Below are 16806 nucleotides of genomic sequence, written 5' to 3' on the forward strand. Positions count from 1 at the left end.
TCTTACCCCCCGGCTGTTACATGTGATGTATCCAACCCCGTCTAGAGGACGAGACCTCTTACCCCCCGGCTGTTACATGTGATGTATCCAACCCCGTCTAGAGGACGAGACCTCTTACCCCCCGGCTGTTACATGTGATGTATCCAACCCCGTCTAGAGGACGAGACCTCTTACCCCCCGGCTGTTACATGTGATGTATCCAACCCCGTCTAGAGGATGAGACCTCTTACCCCCCGGCTGTTACATGTGATGTATCCAACCCCGTCTAGAGGATGAGACCTCTTACCCCCCGGCTGTTACATGTGATGTATCCAACCCCGTCTAGAGGATGAGACCTCTTACCCCCCGGCTGTAACATGTGATGTATCCAACCCCGTCTAGAGGATGAGACCTCTTACCCCCCGGCTGTAACATGTGATGTATCCAACCCCGTCTAGAGGATGAGACCTCCTCTTACCCCCCCGGCTGTTACATGTGATGTATCCAACCCCGTCTAGAGGACGAGACCTCCTCTTACCCCCCGGCTGTTACATGTGATGTATCCAACCCCGTCTAGAGTACGAGACCTCCTCTTACCCCCCGGCTGTTACATGTGATGTATCCAACCCCGTCTAGAGTACGAGACCTCCTCTTACCCCCCGGCTGTTACATGTGATGTATCCAACCACGTCTAGAGGACGAGACGTCCTCTTACCCCCCGGCTGTTACATGTGATGTATCCAACCCCGTCTAGAGGACGAGACCTCCTCTTACCCCCCGGCTGTTACATGTGATGTATCCAACCCCGTCTAGAGGACGAGACCTCCTCTTACCCCCCGGCTGTTACATGTGATGTATCCAACCCCGTCTAGAGGATGAGACCGTCTCTTACCCCCCGGCTGTTACATGTGATGTATCCAACCCCGTCTAGAGGATGAGACCTCTTACCCCCCGGCTGTTACATGTGATGTATCCAACCCCGTCTAGAGGATGAGACCTCTTACCCCCCGGCTGTTACATGTGATGTATCCAACCCCGTCTAGAGGATGAGACCTCTTACCCCCCGGCTGTTACATGTGATGTATCCAACCCCGTCTAGAGGATGAGACCTCTTACCCCCCGGCTGTTACATGTGATGTATCCAACCCCGTCTAGAGGATGAGACCTCTTACCCCCCGGCTGTTACATGTGATGTATCCAACCCCGTCTACAGGATGAGACCGTCTCTTACCCCCCGGCTGTTACATGTGATGTATCCAACCCCGTCTAGAGGACGAGACCTCTTACCCCCCGGCTGTTACATGTGATGTATCCAACCCCGTCTAGAGGACGAGACCTCTTACCCCCCGGCTGTTACATGTGATGTATCCAACCCCGTCTAGAGGACGAGACCTCTTACCCCCCGGCTGTTACATGTGATGTATCCAACCCCGTCTAGAGGATGAGACCTCTTACCCCCCGGCTGTTACATGTGATGTATCCAACCCCGTCTAGAGGATGAGACCTCTTACCCCCCGGCTGTTACATGTGATGTATCCAACCCCGTCTAGAGGATGAGACCTCCTCTTACCCCCCGGCTGTTACATGTGATGTATCCAACCCCGTCTAGAGGATGAGACCTCCTCTTACCCCCCGGCTGTTACATGTGATGTATCCAACCCCGTCTAGAGGATGAGACCTCTTACCCCCCGGCTGTTACATGTGATGTATCCAACCCCGTCTAGAGGATGAGACCTCTTACCCCCCGGCTGTTACATGTGATGTATCCAACCCCGTCTAGAGAATAAGACCTCCTCTTACCCCCCGGCTGTTACATGTGATGTATCCAACCCCGTCTAGAGGATGAGACCTCTTACCCCCCGGCTGTTACATGTGATGTATCCAATCCCGTCTAGAGGATGAGACCTCTTACCCCCCGGCTGTTACATGTGATGTATCCAACCCCGTCTAGAGGATGAGACCTCTTACCCCCCGGCTGTTACATGTGATGTATCCAACCCCGTCTAGAGGATGAGACCTCTTACCCCCCGGCTGTTACATGTGATGTATCCAACCCCGTCTAGAGGATGAGACCTCTTAACCCCCGGCTGTTACATGTGATGTATCCAACCCCATCTAGAGGATGAGACCTCCTCTTACCCCCCCGGCTGTTACATGTGATGTATCCAACCCCGTCTAGAGGATGAGACCGTCTCTTACCCCCCGGCTGTTACATGTGATGTATCCAACCCCGTCTAGAGGATGAGACCTCTTACCCCCCGGCTGTTACATGTGATGTATCCAACCCCGTCTAGAGGATGAGACCTCTTACCCCCCGGCTGTTACATGTGATGTATCCAACCCCGTCTAGAGGATGAGACCTCTTACCCCCCGGCTGTTACATGTGATGTATCCAACCCCGTCTAGAGAATGAGACCTCCTCTTACCCCCCGGCTGTTACATGTGATGTATCCAACCCCGTCTAGAGGATGAGACCTCTTACCCCCCGGCTGTTACATGTGATGTATCCAACCCCGTCTAGAGGATGAGACCTCTTACCCCCCGGCTGTTACATGTGATGTATCCAACCCCGTCTAGAGGATGAGACCGTCTCTTACCCCCCGGCTGTTACATGTGATGTATCCAACCCCGTCTAGAGGATGAGACCTCTTACCCCCCGGCTGTTACATGTGATGTATCCAACCCCGTCTAGAGGATGAGACCTCTTACCCCCCGGCTGTTACATGTGATGTATCCAACCCCGTCTAGAGAATGAGACCGTCTCTTACCCCCCGGCTGTTACATGTGCTGTTGGCATCACAGTGGAGGTCCACAGGAAGTAGAGCTGAGGCATTCACACACTGGAAGTCAAGGCAGGCCTGGAAGAAAAGAGACGAGTCCTGGATATTATCTCTGAATTCAAACAAACCTCCCATAGCAATGTCTACAAAGCATTATGGTTCTCCTACTGGCTCCACACACACACACCTGTGGAAGAAGTGGCTCCACACACACCACCCGCCCTGTGGAAGAAGTGGCTCGACACACACACACACACACACACCACCCGCCCTGTGGAAGAAGTGGCTCGACACACACACACACACACACACACACACACACACACCACCCGCCCTGTGGAAGAAGTGGCTCGACACACACACACACACACCACCCACCCTGTGGAAGAAGTGGCTCGACACACACACACACACACACACACCACCCACCCTGTGGAAGAAGTGGCTCGACACACACACACACCAGCCGCCCTGTGGAAGAAGTGGCTCGACACACACACACACCAGCCGCCCTGTGGAAGAAGTGGCTCGACACACACACACACCAGCCGCCCTGTGGAAGAAGTGGCTCGACACACTCACACCACCCGCACTGTGGAAGAAGTGGCTCGACACACACACACCACCCGCACTGTGGAAGAAGTGGCTCGACACACACACACCACCCGCACTGTGGAAGAAGTGGCTCGACACACACACACCACCCGCCCTGTGGAAGAAGTGGCTCGACACACACACACACCACCCGCCCTGTGGAAGAAGTGGCTCGACACACACCACCCGCCCTGTGGAAGAAGTGGCTCGACACACACCACCCGCCCTGTGGAAGAAGTGGCTCGACACACACACACCACCCTGTGGAAGAAGTGGCTCGACACACACACACCACCCTGTGGAAGAAGTGGCTCGACACACACACACCACCCACCCCGTGGAGGAAGTGACATCATCTTAGAAAGATAGAAACTAAGATGAAACTGAAACCAAAACTGCTAATCTATTAGCCGTACCTTCCCCTTGGAGCAGGGGCTGCCCTGGTTGACATAGGCAGGGTCCAGAACATCAGAGCCCAGGTTAAAGTCTGCGTTGACACATGAAGAACCATCGATGATCTGGTTACTGACGGAGCCTCCAGGAGGAGGGTTGTTGGTGTTTACGTTAGTGCACTGTACCTTCCCACACATGGCATTACTGCAGGAACACAGTGGAGACAGGGAAGGCGTCAGTAGTAACTCTACACTCCGCCCCCGGGGGGCTGGGCCTCTCCACTCCGCCCCCGGGGGGCTGGGCCTCTCCACTCCGCCCCCGGGGGGCTGGGCCTCTCCACTCCGCCCCCGGGGGGCTGGGCCTCTCCACTCCGCCCCCGGGGGGCTGGGCCTCTCCACTCCGCCCCCGGGGGCAAGAATGTGAATGTCAAAATTACAACTATAAATGCACTAAGACATACAGTTAGAGTCAAAGTTTGGACACATTAACTCATTCAAGGGTTTTTCTTTATTTTTACTATTTTCTACAATTTAGAATAATAGTGAAGACATCAAAACTAGCAAATAACACATATGGAATCATGTAGGAACCAAAATATATTCTATATTTTACAGAGCCACCCTTTGCCTTGACATTCTCTCAACCAACCAACCCTTATTTGATTACTCCATTATTTCATAGTTTTGATGTCTTCACTATTATTCTACAATGTAGAAAATAGTAAAAATAAAGAAAAACCTTTGAATGAGTAGGTGTGTACAAACGTTTGACTGGTACTGTAAGTAATGAAATGTTTCTTATCTTACTTTGTCATCAATTATGAATGCCGATGACAAATTCAGATCACTTACGCCAAACTACATTTCACATAGCTCCCCGACGAGGTCATTCCACAGTTCCCAAACGTATCCCCCTTTAGATTAGCCGTCTGAAAGCAGATGTCTGCTGCCTTGCTTGCACCTGGGAAAGAAAAATCAAATCAAAGATTTAAAAATGTCAGACTAAGAAATAAAGAAGGAAAATAGTAACTATCAGACAAGGTTACAGTCACTTCCTTGTTTGTTTTAAAAGGCCAGTGCAGTCAGATGTGTCAGATATAGCGGTGTTTATTTCGTACCCGTTTCAAAAAGATATTTGCATTGGTAGTCGTAGGTCTGACAGCGGCCCTCGTAACAGTACGCCGCGCTGTTCTCACAGAGAAGCCCATCCATGATGTAGAAGTCAGACGGACAGAAGGATGCTGAGCCGTTGCAGTATTCTGGGAGGTCACACGTGTTGACAGATCCCCTACACGGTGTCCCTGACACGCTGATCTGAAAAATTGGGAGAGAAATTAGAAATTTCAAAATCGGTTTACGGATCCCATCATTGCGTCAAAAGTTGAAACCTCTGACGAAATAGCTCAACACAATTCTACCCCCAACAAACTGCTTTCATTTGAAAATCATTGATTTGCTGTCCGGTTTTGGGGAGCGCCCTAATCCATAGAGTTTTAAAGACCGACAGCAGCTGGACTAACCTTGCAGTCCTTGCAGCAGCCTCCCTGAGCGCAGGCCGATCCCCAGGTCAACTTACAGGTGGCCGCGTCACAGCACTTATTGGTACATTCCTGCAACATCGGAAAGATTAGGCATGCCAAAAACTAAATTCTGAACCTACACATCCATGGACAACTGACCAAATTATAAAATACATGCATTGTAATTTTGAATTCTTTAAAAAAAGTGTTGTCTATCAACCATGACACGCTACCTGGGTCTGACATATTTGATGGAAAATTACTGAGGATAATATTGAACGATATTGCCACTCCTATTTTCCATATCTTCAATCTAAGCCTACAGGAAAGTGCCTGGAGAGAAGCAAAAGTAATTCCGCTACCCAAGAATAGCAAAGCACCCTTTACTGGCTCAAACAGCCAACCAATCAGCCTGTTACCAACCCTTAGTAAACTTTTGGGGATTTTGTTTTGAGCAGATACAATGCTAGTTCACTGTAAACAGGTTAACATTTTCAGCACTTTTTTAAGGAAGGGCATTCAACACGCATAGCACTTACACAAATTATTGATTGGCTGAGAGAAATGGAAAATTAACAGATTGTGGGGGATGTTTTGTTAGACTTCAGTCCAGCTTCTGACATTATCGGTCATAATCTGCTGTTGGGAAAAACGTATGTGTTATGGCTTTACACCCCCTGCTATAATGTGTTATGGCTTTACACCCCCTGCTATAATGTGTTATGGCTTTACACCCCCTGCTATAATGTGTTATGGCTTTACACCCCCTGCTATAATGTGTTATGGCTTTACACCCCCTGCTATAATGTGTTATGGCTTTACACCCCCTGCTATAATGTGTTATGGCTTTACACCCCCTGCTATAATGTGTTATGGCTTTACACCCCCTGCTATATTGTGGATTAAGAGTTACCTGTCTAACAGAACACAGAGGGTGTTCTTTAACAGAAGCCTCTCCAACATAATCCTGGTAGAATCAGGCATTCCCCAGGGCAGCTGTCTAGGCCCCTTAATTTGTTCAATCTTTACTAATGAGCTGCCATTGGCTCTGAGAAAATGCTGTGTTTGTCTATGTGTGCTGAGGACTCATTATGATACACGTCAGCTTCCACAGCGACTGAAATCACTACTTAAAGAGCTGCAGGCAGTTTAAGAATGGGTGGTAATAAATAAGACGATAGTATTTGGGACAAATCATTCACTAAACCCTAAACCTCACCAAAATCTTGTAATGAATAATGTGGAAATTGAGCGAGTTGAGGTGACTAAACTGCTTGGAGTAACCCTAGATTGTGAATAGTCATGGTCGAAAACATATTGATGCAACAGCAGCTAAGATGGGGAAAAGTCTGTCCATAATAAAGCACTACTCTGCCTTAACAGCACTATCAGGCCTGAGTTTTGTGGCACCTGGATTACTGTTCAGTTGTGTGGTCAGGTTCCACAAAGAGGGACTTGGGAAATTGCAATTGGCTCAGAACAGGGCAGCACGGCTGGCCATTGGATGTGCACGGATAGCTAACATTAATAATATGCATGTCAATATCTCCTGGCTCAAAGTGGAGGAGAGATTGACTTCATCACGACCTGTATTTGTAAGAAGCATTGACATGTTGTCTGTTTGAACTACTGGCACACAGCTCAGAGACCCACGCATACCCCACAAGACATGCCACCAGAGGTCTGTTTAAATGACTAGCACACGGCTCAGACACCAACGCATACCCCACAAGAACTAATGGGGATCCACAATAAACCCCAGGAAGAGTAGCTGCTGCATTGGCAGGAACTAATGGGGATCGACAATAAACCCAAGGAATAGTAGTCGCTGCCTTGGCAGGAACTAATGGGGATCCATAATAAACCCCAAGAAGAGTAGTCGCTGCCTTGGCAGGAACTAATGGGGATCCATAATAAACCCCAGGAAGAGTAGCTGCTGCCTTGGCAGGAACTAATGGGGATCCATAATAAACCCCAGGAAGAGTAGCTGCTGCCTTGGTAGGAACTAATGGGAATCCATAATAAACCCCAGGAAGAGTAGCTGCTGCCTTGGCAGGAACTAATGGGGATCCATAATAAACCCCAGGAAGAGTAGCTAATGCCATGACAGGAACTAATGGGGATCCATAATAAACCCCAGGAAGAGTAGCTGCTGCCATGACAGGAACTAATGGGGATCCATAAAAAAACCCAGGAAGAGTAGCTGCTGCCTTGGCAGGAACTAATGGGGATCCATAATAAACCCCAGGAAGAGTAGCTGCAACCTTGGCAGGAACTAATGGGGATCCATAATAAACCCCAGGAAGAGTAGCTGCTGCCTTGACAGGAACTAAAGGGGATCCATAATAAACCCCAGGAAGGGTAGCTGCTGCCTTGGCAGGAACTAATGGGGATCCATAATAAACCCCAGGAAGAGTAGCTGCTGCCTTGGCAGGAACTAATGGGGATCCATAATAAACCCCAGGAAGAGTAGCTGCTGCCTTGGCAGGAACTAATGGGGATCCATAATAAACCCCAGGAAGAGTAGCTGCTGCCTTGGCAGGAACTAAATGGGGATCCATAATGAATTCAAAACACAACACTCAGCCAAAGCTCCCATTAACACAAAGTAACATTAGAAATATTAAATATATTAGAAAAATCATTCTGAATCAATTATACATCCTCAATCAATGTGTGAATGAATCAATGTGTGAATGAATCAATGTGTGAATGAATCAATGTGTGAATGAATCAACGAATCAAGCCTAATAGAAAGCCATTAAATAGGTCACTTTTCCCACTAGTATCATCCCCCAGTACCTGGGGTGTTCTACAGTCAGTCAGACAGTACCTGGGGTGTTCCACAGTCAGTCAGACAGTACCTGGGGTGTTCCACAGTCAGTCAGACAGTACCTGGGGTGTTCCACAGGAAGTCAGACAGTACCTGGGGTGTTCCACAGGAAGTCAGACAGTACCTGGGGTGTTCCACAGGAAGTCAGACAGTACCTGGGGTGTTCCACAGGAAGTCAGACAGTACCTGGGGTGTTCCACAGGAAGTCAGACAGTACCTGGGGTGTTCCACAGGAAGTCAGACAGTACCTGGGGTGTTCCACAGGAAGTCAGACAGTACCTGGAGTGTTCCACAGGAAGTCAGACAGTACCTGGGGTGTTCTACAGTCAGTCAGACAGTACCTGGGGTGTTCCACAGTCAGTCAGACAGTACCTGGGGTGTTCCACAGGAAGTCAGACAGTACCTGGGGTGTTCCACAGGAAGTCAGACAGTACCTGGGGTGTTCCACAGGAAGTCAGACAGTACCTGGGGTGTTCCACAGGAAGTCAGACAGTACCTGGGGTGTTCCACAGGAAGTCAGACAGTACCTGGGGTGTTCCACAGGAAGTCAGACAGTACCTGGAGTGTTCCACAGGAAGTCAGACAGTACCTGGGGTGTTCTACAGTCAGTCAGACAGTACCTGGGGTGTTCCACAGTCAGTCAGACAGTACCTGGGGTGTTCCACAGTCAGTCAGACAGTACCTGGGGTGTTCCACAGTCAGTCAGACAGTACCTGGGGTGTTCCACAGTCAGTCAGACAGTACCTGGGGTGTTCCACAGTCAGTCAGACAGTACCTGGGGTGTTCCACAGGAAGTCAGACAGTACCTGGAGTGTTCCACAGGAAGTCAGACAGTACCTGGGGTGTTCTACAGTCAGTCAGACAGTACCTGGGGTGTTCCACAGTCAGTCAGTACCTGGGGTGTTCCACAGTCAGTCAGTACCCGAGGTGTTCCACAGTCAGTCAGTACCCGAGGTGTTCCACAGTCAGTCAGACAGTACCTGGGGTGTTCCACAGGAAGTCAGACAGTACCTGAGGTGTTCCACAGGAAGTCAGACAGTACCTGGGGTGTTCCACAGTCAGTCAGACAGTACCTGGGGTGTTCCACAGGAAGTCAGACAGTACCTGAGGTGTTCCACAGGAAGTCAGACAGTACCTGGGGTGTTCCACAGGAAGTCAGACAGTACCTGGGGTGTTCCACAGGAAGTCAGACAGTACCTGGGGTGTTCCACAGTAAGTCAGACAGTACCTGGGGTGTTCCACAGGAAGTCAGACAGTACCCGGGGTGTTCCACAGGAAGTCAGACAGTACCCGGGGTGTTCCACAGGAAGTCAGACAGTACCTGGGGTGTTCCACAGGAAGTCAGACAGTACCTGGGGTGTTCCACAGGAAGTCAGACAGTACCTGGGGTGTTCCACAGTCAGACAGTACCTGGGGTGTTCCACAGGAAGTCAGACAGTACCTGAGGTGTTCCACAGTCAGTCAGACAGTACCTGGGGTGTTCTACAGGAAGTCAGACAGTACCTGGGGTGTTCCACAGTCAGACAGTACCTGGGGTGTTCCACAGTCAGTCAGACAGTACCTGGGGTGTTCTACAGTCAGTCAGACAGTACCTGGGGTGTTCTACAGTCAGTCAGACGGTACCTGGGGTGTTCCACAGGAAGTCAGACAGTACCTGGGGTGTTCCACAGTCAGTCAGACAGTACCTGGGGTGTTCTACAGGAAGTCAGACAGTACCTGGGGTGTTCCACAGGAAGTCAGACAGTACCTGGGGTGTTCCACAGGAAGTCAGACAGTACCTGGGGTGTTCCACAGTCAGTCAGACAGTACCTGGGGTGTTCTACAGGAAGTCAGACAGTACCTGGGGTGTTCCACAGGAAGTCAGACAGTACCTGGGGTGTTCCACAGGAAGTCAGACAGTACCTGGGGTGTTCCACAGTCAGTCAGACAGTACCTGGGGTGTTCTACAGGAAGTCAGACAGTACCTGGGGTGTTCCACAGGAAGTCAGACAGTACCTGGGGTGTTCCACAGTCAGTCAGACAGTACCTGGGGTGTTCCACAGGAAGTCAGACAGTACCTGGGGTGTTCCACAGGAAGTCAGACAGTACCTGGGGTGTTCCACAGGAAGTCAGACAGTACCTGGGGTGTTCCACAGGAAGTCAGACAGTACCTGGGGTGTTCCACAGTCACAGTCCTCTCCTCCCTCTAATATGCCGTTGCCACATTTAGCCACGGAGACGATGTTGGACTGGGAGGGCTGGTTCAACAGACACACCCCTCCTCCACGCAGGACCAGACGCTCAAAGTCAGAGGCACTACAGTCACTGAAGAGGGTGGATCCACTGGGGAGGAGAAGACAGACAATGTTGTACGTGAATAACGATGGAATCATTCAAATCAATCACAATCAATGACTCCATTTCTATGAGACATACACTTATCAATATGACCAAAAGTATGTGGACACCTGCTCGTCAAACATCTCATTCTAAAATCATGGGCGTTAATATGGAGTTCGTCCCCGCTTTGCTGCTATAACAGCCTCCACTCTTCTGGGTAGGCTTTCCACTAGATGTTGGAACATTGCTGCTGTAACAGCCTCCACTCTTCTGGGAAGGCTTTCCACTAGATGATGGAACATTGCTGCTTTAACAGCCTCCACTCTTCTGGGAAGGCTTTCCACTAGATGTTGGAACATTGCTGCTGTAACAGCCTCCACTCTTCTGGGAAGGCTTTCCACTAGATGTTGGAACATTGCTGCTATAACAGCCTCCACTCTTCTGGGAAGGCTTTCCACTAGATGTTGGAACACTGCTGCTATAACAGCCTCCACTCTTCTGGGAAGGCTTTCCACTAGATGTTGGAACATTGCTGCTATAACAGCCTCCACTCTTCTGGGAAGGCTTTCCACTAGATGTTGGAACATTGCTGCTATAACAGCCTCCACTCTTCTGGGAAGGCTTTCCACTAAATGTTGGAACATTGCTGCTATAACAGCCTCCACTCTTCTGGGAAGGCTTTCCACTAAATGTTGGAACATTGCTGCTATAACAGCCTCCACCCTTCTGGGAAGGCTTTCCACTAGATGTTGGAACATTGCTGCGGGGACTTGCTTCCATTCAGCCACAAGAGCATTAGTGAGTTTGGATGATGTTGGATGATTAGGTCTGGCTTGCAGTCGGCATTCCAATTCATCCCAAAGGTGTTCGATGGGGTTGAGGTTAGGGCTCTGTGCAGGCCAGTCAAGTTCTTCCACATAGATCTCGACAAACCATTTCTGTATGGACCTCGCTTTGTGCATGGAGGCATTGTCATGCTGAAACAGGAAAGGGCCCTTCCCCAAACTGTTGCCACGAAGTTGGAAAAACAGACTCGTCTAGAATGTCATTGTATGCTGTAGCATTAAGATTTCCCTTCACTGGAACTAAGGGGCCCGAACCATGAAAAACAGCCCCAGACCATTATTCCTCCTCCACCAAACTTTACAGTTGACACTATGCATTGGGGCAGGTAGCGTTCTCCTGGCATCCTCCAAAACCCAGATTCGTCCGTCAGACTGCCAGACGGTGAAGCGTGATTCATCACTCCAGAGTCCAATAGCGGCGAGCTTTACACCACTCCAGCCGACGCTTGGCATTGCGCATGGTGATCTTAGGCTTGTGTGCGGCTGCTCAGCCATGGAAACCCATTTCATGAAACTCCCGACAAACACTTCTTGTGCTGAAGTTGCTTCCAGAGGCAGTTTGGAGCTGAGTAGTGAGTGTTGCAACCGAGGACAGACAATTTTTACGCGCTACTCGCTCCAGCACTCGGCGGTCCCGTTCTGGCAGCTTGTGTGGCCTACCACTTCGCGGCTGAGCCGTTGTTGCTCCTAGACGTTTCCACTTCACAATAACAGCACTTACAGTTGACCGGGGCGTCTCTAGCAGGGCATCATTTTGACGTTACGACAGTGCCACGTTGAAAGTCACTGAGCTCTTCAGTAAGGCCATTCTACTGCCAATGTTTGTCTCTGGAGATTGCATGGCAGTGTGCTAGATTTTATACACTTGTCAGCATTGGGTGTGGCCGAACTAACCAGATCCACTCATCTGAAGGGGTGTCCACATACTTTTGTATACATAGTGTAACTCAGCAGGTGAGTGTAAATAGTGTTGACCAATACAGTGGCAACCTTACAGCTAATATAGTTCAACAAACAGGTTGAATAGCAGATGGCCTCTGAAGGAAAAGGGTGAAAATACAGGAGAACGTTGCTTTGATTTCGTGGTGACGACAGTTGGGCGAGTACTTTACTTACGTTGCCGTGGCAGCCATGATACAGCTCCCTCCATTACAGGTGCAGCGGCCGTCGTCGTGATTCATGCCCAGGTTATGGCCCATCTCGTGGGCCACTACAGTAGAGACGTAGCCCAGATTGTCACCACTATACTGTGGAGAACATTCCATAGAAGACCACATGCTGTTCAGATTTGAAATGGTTAAAAAAAAATATATATATATATATATATATATATAAACATATATATATATATATATAAACATATATATATATATATATATAAACATATATATATATATATATATAAACATATATATATATATATATATAAACATATATATATATATATATAAACATATATATATATATATATAAACATATATATATATATAAACATATATATATATATAAACATATATATATATATATATATATATATATATATATATATATAAACATATATATATATAAACATATATATATATAAACATATATATATATAAACATATATAAACATATATATATATAAACATCTTTTCAACTCCTTTTGTGCTTTTGGTTTAAATCAATTGTCATTTTCTTCTTAAACATACATACATACATACATACATACATACATACATACATACATACATACATACATACATATATATATATATGTTTAAGAAGAAAATGACAATTGATTTAAACCAAAAGCACAAAAGGAGTTGAAAAAGACTCTGAATACTATAAATGTTAACAGGAGCCTTTGGAACATGGTATTACAACATGGTACATTACAACACATAGGAATGTGACAGGAACACACAGGAATCTGAGGAATGCCACAAAGACACTGTGCTTCGTCATCGTGGACTGGTTTTACCCGTTTACATCTGCATAGCAGATAAACTCCTGTGTTATTAATGAGATGAGTCCAAAATGGCACCCTATTCCTTTATAGTGCACTACTGTTGATCAAGGCTCCGGGTAAAAATGAGTGTTTTAAAGGGAATAGGGTGCCATTTGATAGGGTGGCCATTTGGGACACAGCCAATAGGGTGCCATTTGATAGGGTGGCCATTTGGGACACAGACAATAGGGTGCCATTTGGGAGGAAGTCATGGTGTGTCTGAGAACAAACTGTCTTCTACATCTGACTGCCTCATGAATAATCTAGACCTATCAGGTGGCTGACATGACCTCACAACGCTAACAACCACAACCTCAGATGGTGCTAGCTGGCTGGGTTACAAGGATTAGTCTGCTAGGTGTTAGGGTCCTGGCTGGGTTACAGGGATTAGTCTGCTAGGTGTTAGGGTCCTGTCTAGGTTACAAGGATTAGTCTGCTATGTGTTAGGGTCCTGTCTAGGTTACAAGGATTAGTCTGCTAGGTGTTAGGGTCCTGTCTAGGTTACAAGGATTGGTCTGCTAGGTGTTAGGGTCCTGGCTGGGTTACAAGGATTACTGCTAGGTGTTAGGGTCCTGTCTAGGTTACAAGGATTGGTCTGCTAGGTGTTAGGGTCCTGTCTAGGTTACAAGGATTACTGCTAGGTGTTAGGGTCCTGGCTGGGTTACAAGGATTGGTCTGCTAGGTGTTAGGGTCCTGTCTAGGTTACAAGGATTGGTCTGCTAGGTGTTAGGGTCCTGGCTGGGTTACAAGGATTACTGCTAGGTGTTAGGGTCCTGTCTAGGTTACAAGGATTGGTCTGCTAGGTGTTAGGGTCCTGTCTAGGTTACAAGGATTACTGCTAGGTGTTAGGGTCCTGGCTGGGTTACAAGGATTACTGCTAGGTGTTACTGTCCTGTCTAGGTTACAAGGATTACTGCTAGGTGTTAGGGTCCTGGCTGGGTTACAAGGATTACTGCTAGGTGTTACTGTCCTGGCTGGGTTACAAGGATGAGTCTGCTAGGTGTTAGGGTCCTGTCTGGGTTACAAGGATTAGTATGCTAGGTGTTTGGGTCCTGTCTAGGTTACAAGGATCAGTCTGCTAGGTGTTAGGGTCCTGTCTAGGTTACAAGGATTAGTCTGCTAGGTGTTAGGGTCCTGTCTAGGTTACAAGGATTAGTCAGCTAGGTGTTACTGTCCTGGCTGGGTTACAAGGATTACTGCTAGGTGTTAGGGTCCTGTCTAGGTTACAAGGATTAGTATGCTAGGTGTTAGGGTCCTGTCTAGGTTACAAGGATTAGTCAGCTAGGTGTTACTGTCCTGGCTGGGTTACAAGGATTACTGCTAGGTGTTAGGGTCCTGTCTAGGTTACAAGGATTAGTATGCTAGGTGTTAGGGTCCTGTCTAGGTTACAATGATTAGTATGCTAGGTGTTAGGGTCCTGTCTAGGTTACAAGGATTAGTCAGCTAGGTGTTAGGGTCCTGTCTAGGTTACAAGGATTAGTCTGCTAGGTGTTACTGTCCTGGCTGGGTTACAAGGATTAGTCAGCTAGGTGTTAGGGTCCTGTCTAGGTTGCAAGGATTAGTCAGCTAGGTGTTACTGTCCTGGCTGGGTTACAAGGATTAGTCAGCTAGGTGTTAGGGTCCTGTCTAGGTTACAAGGATTAGTCTGCTAGGTGTTAGGGTCCTGTCTAGGTTACAAGGATTAGTCAGCTAGGTGTTAGGGTCCTGTCTAGGTTACAAGGATTAGTCAGCTAGGTGTTAGGGTCCTGTCTAGGTTACAAGGATTAGTCTGCTAGGTGTTAGGGTCCTGTCTAGGTTACAAGGATTAGTCAGCTAGGTGTTAGGGTCCTGTCTAGGTTACAAGGATTAGTCAGCTAGGTGTTAGGGTCCTGTCTAGGTTACAAGGATTACTGCTAGGTGTTAGGGTCCTGTCTAGGTTACAAGGATTACTGCTAGGTGTTAGGGTCCTGTCTAGGTTACAAGGATCAGTCTGCTAGGTGTTAGGGTCCTGTCTAGGTTACAAGGATCAGTCTGCTAGGTGTTTGGGTCCTGTCTAGGTTACAAGGATTAGTCTGCTAGGTGTTAGGGTCCTGTCTAGGTTACAAGGATTAGTCAGCTAGGTGTTACTGTCCTGTCTAGGTTACAAGGATTACTGCTAGGTGTTACTGTCCTGTCTAGGTTACAAGGATTAGTCTGCTAGGTATTAGGGTCCTGTCTAGGTTACAAGGATTAGTCTGCTAGGTGTTACTGTCCTGTCTAGGTTACAAGGATCAGTCTGCTGGGTGTTAGGGTCCTGTCTAGGTTACAAGGATCAGTCTGCTAGGTGTTAGGGTCCTGTCTGGGTTACAAGGATTAGTCTGCTAGGTGTTAGGGTCCTGTCTAGGTTACAAGGATCAGTCTGCTAGGTGTTAGGGTCCTGTCTCTGTCTAGGTTACAAGGATTAGTCAGCTAGGTGTTAGGGTCCTGTCTAGGTTACAAGGATCAGTCTGCTAGGTGTTAGGGTCCTGTCTCTGTCTAGGTTACAAGGATTAATCTGCTACACCCCTAATGGTGAATACTCCACCCCTAATGGTGAATACTCCACCCCTAATGGTGAATACTCCACCCCTAATGGTGAATACTCCACCCCTAATGGTGAATACTCCACCCCTAATGGTGAATACTCCACCCCTAATGGTGAATACTCCACCCCTAATGGTGAATACTCCACCCCTAATGGTGAATACTCCACCCCTAATGGTGAATAATACATGAAGCTTAGAAACCAAACCTATCACTACTGACCACATTGATTCCTCCAGCGGTGGCCATCGAACACACTGTGCCCACGAACGCCATGCCCAGGATGCCTCCCGCATACGCTCCCCCAAGACCACTGGGAAACAAAGAGAGAAAAACATATAAAACATTACAGGGCAAAACAGAGATGATCAACTAACAGACCACTGAGACAACATTACAGGACAAAACAGAGATGATCAACTAACAGACCACTGAGAAAACATTACAGGACAAAACAAAGATGATCAACTAACAGACCACTGAGAAAACATTACAGGACAAAACAAAGATGATCAACTAACAGACCACTGAGACAACATTACAGGACAAAATAAAGATGATCAACTAACAGACCACTGAGAAAACGTATTAAACATTACAGGACAAAACAAAGATGAACAACTAATAGACCACTGAGAAAACATATTAAACATTACAGGACAAAACAAAGATGATCAACTAACAGACCACTGAGAAAACATATAAAACATTACAGGACAAAACAAAGATGAACAACTAATAGACCACTGAGAAAACATATTAAACATTACAGGACAAAACAAAGATGAACAACTAACAGACCACTGGGGAAACATAAAAAATGTATTGTAGCTGTAGATCGGTTTACATGACAGAAAATACATTCCAACTCCCATCAGTCGACACTACAGTCAACTTACATGACAGAAAATACATTCCAACTCCCATCAGTCGACACTACAGTCAACTTACATGAGTTTAACCCTCAAATTTAACTGTGGGACTGGAAACCAGTTCCACTACTTTAGTTCATT

At 47.6% G+C, this 16806-nt stretch overlaps 1 protein-coding gene and 1 long non-coding RNA gene across 2 annotated transcripts in view; both read right to left on the bottom strand.

Moving 5' to 3' along the window:
- LOC129845832 (disintegrin and metalloproteinase domain-containing protein 9-like) overlaps window positions 1-16806 on the bottom strand; it is a 52225-nt gene that overhangs the window by 20080 nt on the left and 15339 nt on the right. The window contains exons 10-17 of the mRNA XM_055913755.1: window positions 16016-16106; window positions 12379-12509; window positions 10249-10420; window positions 5266-5355; window positions 4864-5059; window positions 4598-4706; window positions 3770-3950; window positions 2748-2837 (exon numbers count right to left, since the gene is read on the bottom strand). Coding sequence (XP_055769730.1) covers window positions 2748-2837; window positions 3770-3950; window positions 4598-4706; window positions 4864-5059; window positions 5266-5355; window positions 10249-10420; window positions 12379-12509; window positions 16016-16106 — 1060 coding nt within the window. The remainder of the gene's footprint in view (window positions 1-2747; window positions 2838-3769; window positions 3951-4597; window positions 4707-4863; window positions 5060-5265; window positions 5356-10248; window positions 10421-12378; window positions 12510-16015; window positions 16107-16806) is intronic.
- LOC129845833 (uncharacterized) lies at window positions 8099-8980 on the bottom strand. Its single transcript, XR_008758118.1, has 4 exons — window positions 8936-8980; window positions 8719-8904; window positions 8440-8656; window positions 8099-8377 (listed from the first exon to the last, which is right to left on the bottom strand). It is a non-coding gene; the product is annotated as an uncharacterized LOC129845833 (long non-coding RNA).

This window comes from Salvelinus fontinalis, unplaced genomic scaffold (assembly GCF_029448725.1).
Source record: "Salvelinus fontinalis isolate EN_2023a unplaced genomic scaffold, ASM2944872v1 scaffold_0379, whole genome shotgun sequence".
NCBI classification, from domain to species: Eukaryota; Metazoa; Chordata; class Actinopteri; order Salmoniformes; family Salmonidae; genus Salvelinus; species Salvelinus fontinalis.